The sequence below is a fragment of the Lipotes vexillifer genome, unplaced genomic scaffold, assembly GCF_000442215.2.
Source record: "Lipotes vexillifer unplaced genomic scaffold, Lipotes_vexillifer_v1.1 scaffold27, whole genome shotgun sequence".
Taxonomy (NCBI): domain Eukaryota; kingdom Metazoa; phylum Chordata; class Mammalia; order Artiodactyla; family Lipotidae; genus Lipotes; species Lipotes vexillifer.
In genome coordinates, this window is record NW_006787756.1 from 51,126 (window position 1) to 60,034 (window position 8,909).

The 8,909-nt window shown below is 43.4% G+C and overlaps 1 protein-coding gene across 2 annotated transcripts in view; it reads right to left on the reverse strand.

Annotated features, from left to right (window-relative positions):
• Positions 1–8,909, reverse strand: part of TRAM1 (translocation associated membrane protein 1) — a 31,111-nt gene that overhangs the window by 21,826 nt on the left and 376 nt on the right. For both annotated transcript variants that reach the window (XM_007460778.1, XM_007460779.1), the window contains one exon: positions 709–772. In XM_007460778.1, coding sequence (XP_007460840.1) covers positions 709–772 — 64 coding nt within the window. The remainder of the gene's footprint in view (positions 1–708; positions 773–8,909) is intronic.

Below are 8,909 nucleotides of genomic sequence, written 5' to 3' on the forward strand. Positions count from 1 at the left end.
GTGTCCCCTGAATCGGCAGGTGGACTCTCAACCACTGTGCCACCAGGGAAACCCCATGCTAGTTAATTATATTACTGTATTCGACTACAATCAACTTCCAATAACAACTTGATTTTCACATAGCATCATTCAGAAAAACTTTTTGAAATAAAACCTGAAAGTGTAGTTTGGATGTTATTACCAGATGCTTATTGACATTCTCTCTAATCAAATAACTAATAGGATGGTAGAGCACAACCAAAAAGTGAAAAATAAAATGGGCTTAAGAGGGCTGTTATTACGGGTTCAAAATAGAACCCATACAAGTCAGAAAAACGGAACCTGAACATTGGGCCTTTAGAAACCTTGACTGAACAAAGACACTTCAGACAAATGTAAAATAGCTATTCTTAGGATTGTCTTATGGAAAGATCAGAGGGAAGAGAAGGCAAAAAAAAAAAAAAAAAGTTCTTCATTGGAATTTTAAGCCCATTTACAAAAATACACAATAAACATTAAACACATAAAAACTGATTTTCATACAATATATAGGGTGAAGTCAACCCCAAACATCAGATTTTGCATTACAAAATCATCAAAATAATATTCAGTCTAATCACGAATGAGACCTGTGAAAATAATGAAGAACCTAGTATTCATGGAGATTTCCAAGTCTGTCCTACTGAACTCTTCTACTTAACCAGAAAATCCCAAAAGAAAACTACCTACCTGTTGCAGGGAGGGTAACATTGTACTGAAGAGTAACAAAAATTATAGAAGCTTTTGCTGTTATCTAGAAAGAAAAAAAAGATCAAGTCAATTTGTGACCCCCTCCCAAATAGCAAATCGGGGGGGAGAAACATTCCAAGTTCTGTCCCCACATCTAAGAACCAAGGGCACCCTTGTTCCAGCTGCGTCCTGACAGGCACGACTGGACTTCCCGATCACCAAGGAGTTGAGCTTGAAAGTTAACATAATTCGCCAGTGTAGTCTGCAGTTTAGATGGGATTGTGTAATTCACTCCTAACTTTAAGATTTCAAAAGAGATACTGCAGTTCCAGTAAACAGTGTTTTGACAAATAATGTTTCTCTACTCTAGACCTGTACAATGAACACAAAATTTCCATCAAGAAAAATTTTAAATGTAAATTAATGAAAGAAAAGGAAGCACAGTTACCATGACAAAAGGTAGATCAAAGGTAGGACCTGTGGTGTTGTGTGTTAATCTCCCACACACCTGGCATAGTTGCATGGTCGATAAATATTTAACTGACCTGACTACTAGTAAAAGCAAAGTGGTCAGAACAGAAAAATGGAACGCTTACGCAATATTTATAGGCACCAGGCACTGTGCTAGACAAGAAAGGATAACAAAGGAATGGTATAATCCTGATGACTAGCAACTCAGTCCAGTCTGGAGGACAGGTAAACAAATTGCTATAATACCACAGAATCAATGCCAATGTGAACTGAGGATAAACAACCAAAGCATTTTTTTTGTTTTTGTTTTCCTCCTGGGGTGAGGAATGAGGCATGCTCTGGAAAGGCTTCGCAGGGGATGTGGTGCAGAAGCCGTCTCCTGCTGGAAAAGAGAAGTTCCCTAGGCTCACCCAGTGGGACCGAGAGGGCAGCACAGGTAGGAGATACAGAAGCACAAAGGTCAAGGAGCGGTAAACAGGAGGTCAGGCTCGGGCACACATCAGGAAGGGGTAGAAAGGCCTAGAAAAGTTACCAAGTGCTAGAAAGGACCTAGTTTGCTGAGCTTAGTAGTTTAGATTTTATTTTAGCCCGACCAGACAGTTTTGGGGAGGGGGAAGTTATTCATGCTTTTCAGAAAGATCGCTGACTGGGGTGCAGTGCTGGCCTCTCAAGCCCCCTCGGGGCCATGCTCCACCCCGCAATCAGTATCCCCTCCTGGTCATGTTAACTCCGCTCCCCACACCCATCCTCCCTCCACCCGCACCCCAAAGGTCCTTCACTGATTCCCATTCTCTCCAGGATAAGAACAAACTCTGCGGTCTGGCCCCTGCTTCTCCAGCCCCTGTCCGGCCACTTCTGCCCCATCCTTTGCCTCCTGCACTCCTCTCACCATAGCTCCGTGCACCCGCAGTGTTATCTAAAACACTGCTGGAAAACTTCTCCACTTCAGATCTCAGGTCAACTACACCCTTTCAAGGAAGCCTTCCCCGTCTCTTAGGATAGGTCATTTCCTTTGTTAGATTACCTCAGAGACCTGTGTTCCTTTCTTACAAAACATATACTCTTGGCGTGATTGTGTTAATCACTGCTGTCTCACCCATTAGACAGACAGTAGTCTCCATAAGAGCTGGGAGCACGTCTGTTTCTGCTCATCACTATATGCTTAGAGCCCAGCATGGCATGTGGCACTTATTAGGCGATTGTTCAATATTACTGAACAAATATTGGATAAAATATAAATTGGAGTAAGGATGCAAGTCAAGTACGAGTTTTGCAAGAGACCCTGTGAAAAATAATAAGGTCTGAACGAAGGCAGTAGTAGTGGGTAGAGGCGGAACTTTTGAGGCAGAATAAGCTTTGGTTAGCAGGATAGAATCAAATTATGTACTGATGCTGCAACAACTGGGTGAAAAGCAATACTATTAATAAAAACGTGGAATATACAGGAGGAACCACAGGTCGGAGGGAAAGAAGAAATTGCACTTTATATAAACTTAGATTTCTATGAGATATGCAGGTGGCAAGACCAACAGGTAGGTAAGTCCCACGCCTGGAGCTCTGCAGGGAGACCCGGGCTTAAGGATTTGGAAGTCTCTGTTTACAGACAGTACATGGTACATAGTCGAGGCTGTGCAAGTATGTAAATCCTCTACAGAGAGTGTACAGGATTCGATGAGAAGTAGGACACCAACAGAACCACGGAGAGGGCAGAGAAAAAGGCTGGTGGCAAAATAAGAAGAAATGATCAGAGAGGAGAGGCAGAGAGAGAAGGAAGAGAGCTAGATGCCCCAAAAGCCAAAGGGGAAACATTTCAAAAAGGGGTGGTTAATAAAGTCAAAGTTTCGGGCTTCCCTGGTGGCGCAGTGGTTGAGAGTCCGCCTGCCGATGCAGGGGACGTGGGTTCGTGCCCCGGTCCGGGAAGATCCCACATGCCGCGGAGCGGCTGGGCCCGTGACCCATGGCCACTGAGCCTGCGCTTCCAGAGCCTGTGCTCCGCAACGGGAGAGGCCACAAAGGTGAGAGGCCTGCGTACCGCAAAAAAAAAAAAAATAAATAAAGTCAAAGTTTCAATAGAGATGTGTCAGGAAAAGAGTGCAACGAACCGGACGACTTAAGAAGTCATCAGTGGTCGCAGCTTGGGTGATTCCAATGAAGAAGTGAAAGCAAAAGCCACCTCACAGCGGAGTGCAGAGCACAAGGGGAACAGAGGGGTTCCCAGCGACAGATGCCAGGTCAAGATTTCTGTCATTTCGTGATGGGAGGCACGGAGCTGGTGCGGGGGCAGTCAGCAGAGGCATCAGGGAACAGGGAGAATTTAACATGTAAGGGCACAATGGATGGAAAGATCTGGTAGGGATGAAATATAAGGATAGAGCTAAAGGTTGATCTTGAGCAGTTTTCCTCTTAGATCAGGCAGGCAGAAGGTAAAAATGATGAAATAGATAAGTTCAAAAAAAGGCAAGAAACTGAAGAAATTCCCTGTGGCGGGGGAAAAGCAATGTCATCTGTTAAGCATAGTTGGGGACTCAAACGATGAGTATTTTTATAGTTCCTTTAGGCAAAGGAGCTGGCCAGGGAAAAGTAAAAAGATCCCCGGGTATTACTTTTGTCTGAGGTCATAAACCTTTGACTTGTAATATTATCTATCAGCAAGAGTGCATGACTTTCTCTGACAACACTGAGCAATCCACAAATGGGAGGCACGGAAAAGGCAGATGGCAGGCTGGACACACGGGTGGATATGTGCAGGCCAAGTAGGGAGAAAGACCAAGAGGGAAAGGGAGCTGAGGGCCTGGGGAGAGTGTGGACAGTAGTTAAAGTCTACAGGAAGAAAAGCAAAGCAACAAGGGGCTAATATACTGGAGAAAAGGAAAGGGGACCAGGCCCCACAAAAGCCTGGACTAGGTGGAGAGCTGGCATACGAGCAGCAGACGTGGGGAGATGAACAACATGCAGGATGCAGCTGAGTTCTGCTATTCTGGAATTCAGGATCTGGAAATATGGCAGGCTTGTGAGATAAAGTCAGGTTATGGCCACCACAGTGAGTTGTTTCACTGGGTAGATACATAAAGATCACTTGCCTAGAAAAGGCAAGTTAGGCTTTTCTGTATTACATTTTGGGTCATTCACACGGATATGTGAGAGCAGAACAATGACATGAATTTCCAGGGTAACACTGCTTTCATGTGATTCTTTTTAATAAAGTTGACTGATTACTAAATTTTATGTTTTAATATCTTTGTTTAGATTTCATATATAAACGCACACACACTCCACATCCCTGTTTCTAATTTAGAATATGAGGTCACCACTACCATAGCTAAAAAAACTTTTTAAGTTTTTTTTCAAATGACAAGTGAAATTCTTCAAAGATAAATTTAATATCAAATTCCCAAAGCAACAAAAATTAGATTATCCTTTAATGCTAGGCTTCCAAAGAAAATTAAAATCTGGCTCCCAGCTAGCTTAGCATGTGACAGTAAGCAGAATAATAAGAGGAAAAATACAAACTACACACCCTAAAAATGTTTATAGAAAAATTTTTTGAAAAGAAGAAAACTTAAACCAGTAATCATGCTCTTAGCCATTTCTAGGGGTCCTAAGCCTCATACCACAGCCAGCACTGCTTTAGTTAAACTAATATTACAGTTCATCAATAGTAAGACAAATTAGTTTGGAATAAAATATGCTACAGAAATATACAATGCACTCAAAAGTAAAAATGAGTTTATGACAGTTTTGGACATTTAAAGCACTGCTCTCCATTTATAAGAAATACATGAGACTTATTCAGATACATCTTAAACAGGTTACCACGACTCTAATGAGTTATTTAATTCTGCATTGTATAGAGTATCATGAATATCATAATATTTCTTTAGTGGTCACCAGCTGGGGCTTGGTATCTTTTCTTGTCATACAGAGATGTTAACTATTTTGTACTTGTCAGAGGGAAGTGTGACTACTACATTGACTGGGTGTCTCAAAGATAAAGGCAATTTCTGAATATCAAATCCCACATTCTCACCAGCTTATATAAAATTAAGTTCTTAAAAAAAAAAGGAGGAAAGAAAATGTTGGAATTAAGATAAGCCATGCTTAAAAATAAAACAAACCCCCAAGACTGTTCTACAGAGTTGAAATTGTAAAGGTCCCCCAAACCTGGCATGGCACAAACAACCTGGACTCCTGAGTCTCTGAAAAGTAAATCCCTCCCAGGAGAAAATATTCCTCGTGGAAACCCCTAACTCCTCTTCTATATCCTCCCTTTCAGAAAGCTTCCTAAGTATCTTTACATCTTTCAACTGTTAAATTTCCTAACTCCAACATGAAGTCATTCATTATAGACCATGATGTGCAGTATGTGGACAGAAACTGTCTGTACTAAAAGCATGATTTCAAAATTCACAGCAATTTTTGATAACACAAACTTCCCTGGAAATTAAACTCTTCCATATCTCCCAAACAAACTATTGCTTTATCAACCTTATCAGTATATATAATCTCTTTAGATGCTAACTGTTAGAACATTTTCTCACATAAAAATGCTGTCTTCGGGCTTCCCTGGTGGCGCAGTGGTTGAGAGTCTGCCTGCCAATGCAGGGGACAAGGGTTCGAGCCCTGGTCTGGGAAGATTCCACATGCCGCGGAGCAACTAGGCCTGTGAGCCACAATTACTGAGCCTGCGCGTCTGGAGCCTGTTTTCCGCAACAAGAGAGGCCGCGATAGTGAGAGGCCCGCGCACCGCGATGAAGAGTGGCTCCCGCTCGCCGCAACTGGAGAAAGCCCTCACACAGAAACGAAAACCCAACGCAGCCAAAGATAAATAAATTTAAAAAAAAATGTTGTCTTCTGTTTTTCGACTTTGATAAATACCTAAGGAATAATGAGCTACCATTTATGGTATGCCTCCTGTAAGCCATACTTTGAACTAGCCATTATAAAACTTAGTTTAATTCTCAGAGTAATGAGCCCTATTTTACAGAAAAAGAAACAAGTTCTAAGAAGTTATATGACATGCCCTAGGCCACCCAGTTAGCAAGCAGTAGAGCCCTAACTCCCTTTAGCTTCAGCGTCTATATTGATTCTTCATTTTGGCTAGTAATACAGTATGTTATTGCTTTGTCAATTTCACCATAAATCCTCCGACATTTCCTCAATGTCGGAAAGCCTTTCCTTTACACAAAAGGCTGGACAGTTCTGTTGCAAAAACGTTAACTTCTCTATTATTCTAGCACAAATACTGTCATTCTATAAGTACGTTAACGTTGAGATTCAGCAATTACTTTATTATTTTTAAAAAAATAATTAATTTTTAAAAATTATTGGCTGTGTTGGGTCTTCGTTGCTGCACGCAGGCTCCTCATTGCAGTGGCTTCTCTTGTGTTGCAGAGCACGGGCTCTAGGCGCGTTGGCTTCAGTAGTTGTGGCACGTGGGCTCAGTTGCTCTGCGACCTGGGGGATCTTCCTGGACCAGGGCTTGAACCCGTGTCTCCTGCACTGGCAGGCAGATTCTTAACCACTGCGTCACCAGGCAAGTCCCACAGCAATTACTTTAAAAGTCAGGTAGCAAAACTAATCCAGTGAATTTTTTTCCCATAGGTAGATAACATGCTTTCAACTCCTAAAACTTTAACATATGGTAAGAAAAATGTAGTACAACCTGCACAACTTCCTTCTGTCTACTACTTCAACATTCTTTTCTGAACTGACTTTAAAAACTTCTATTTAGATCTTTGCCGTGTCTATTTAAATTGATAAATTTTACGGATGTAAAGGTGAAAATCCACTCACTGTTAAAAAATCACTGACATGTGAGGTAAGGTATAGGTGGTGAACTTCTCTAGAAATGTGGTAAGAGAACATGAAATATTTTACACAAAAGCAATGTTATAACATTTCTAAGTGTCAGCACTTCTGATTTATATTCCATTTCATTCAACGCATTGCAAATACACCTTGCAGGTAATATTACTCCTAAATTATATCTTTAAAAACAGGGATTCTTACCACGTGGAGACGGGTTATGGCAAGCTTTACGGAACTGTTCAGTATATTGTACACACAAAAGTATTACTTCTAACACCAAAGCAGAAAGTATATGCAAGTATAAAATTCAGAAAGAGAGTACAGGGCTTCCCTGGTGGCACAGTGGTTGAGAGTCTGCCTGCCGATGCAGGGGACACGGGTTCGTGCCCCGGTCCGGGAAGATCCCACATGCCGCGGAGCGGCTGGGCCCGTGAGCCATGGCCGCTGAGCCTGCGCGTCCAGAGCCTGTGCTCTGCAGCGGGAGAGGCCACAACAGTGAGAGGCCCATGTACCGAAGGAAAAAAAAAAAAAAAAAAGAGAGTACAAATGTTTAGCATTGCACTTCTAATATCATATACATTTATGTAGTCCTGTATGAACCATGAGATGCCTTCTCACCATATCATCTGATCTCTGCAAACAATGGCTGTGAGAACAGCACAGGTGATGTTATTTCCTTATACAGAACAGAAAAACTGAGGCTTAGCCTTGGGTCATTCAGTAGGTAAGTAGCACAGGCCCAGCCTAAATCGAACGATGTGACTTATGTTAGTTCCCTTCTACCCTCCCTTTCAGGATACCTACTACCTCCTTAGCAGTGGACTAGGTGGACGTAAATGACACTATCAAGAATCAAAAAATCTGTATCTAGATCCAGAAAAGCCCATTTGAAGAGAAGCAAAAAACTATTAAAATATTAAGTTACCTAATCATAACATTTTAAAAACCCACATGGGCTCCATTTAAACTATTTATTCAACTTTCGGTCACTGGCAGTCTCATTACACCAGCTTTTCTCAAGAATTCTTAATGTCACTCATTAAGCAAATATTCTGTAAGCATCTCCTAAATTTAGGCTTTGGAAATAGATTAGGAAAAAACCAAAATTTCTGCCCTCACTGAGGTAACATTCCAGGAGCGGGGGGACAATAAATAAGTAAAATAACTAGTGTATTTGGTGGGGCACAGGAGCTACAGAGAAAAATTAAAAAGGGAAAGAAGATAAGGAATGGGCGTGTGTACTGGGGAGCGAGGGAAAGGAAGCCGTAGGATGTTACACGTTCACCTTGCAAAGTTTATTACCCACATTCAACAGCTGTTAAGTAAGTCATCACAATACTCGTTACGTGGGATGAGAATTTACACACTCCTGACATTTCCATCCTCTCCTATTTCAAGAAACAAAAAGAAAATTATCCGACGCCTCGGCACTGCTGTTCAGAACCCCGATTTCTGTATCAAACCTTGTTTCCTTAAGGAAGAGCAAGCGCTGGGGCAAAAAGTTCGATCACTGGTAACAATACCAGCTTGGGAGACAGGAGTTAAAACAATCGGATGGGTGCGACTCGGAGCTCCGATCCCGCGGAGATCACTCGCTGCCCCGCGGCCACCGCCCTTCCAGTGGGCAGCTGACGCGGGGTTCCGTCAGTTTCACCCCAGACTCGGTGCCGCCGCAGCCCCCGCCCCCGTGCGCTCTCCGGCCCCCGCGGCCTGGCCAGCCGGGCGCGCCGGCCATTGCCCAGCCCGCCCACCGCCCGCAGCCAGCTCGGCGTTCAGGGGCCGCCCCCGCCGACCGCCAGCCCCTCGCCGGCTGCCACGTAACCCTTCGCGGGAACCAGGAACTGCGCGGCGCGGCCGGCGGGAGGGGGCGGCGGCGGGAGGGCGGCGTGCGTGACGGCCGAGGGGGCGACGCGGCGGCCCCG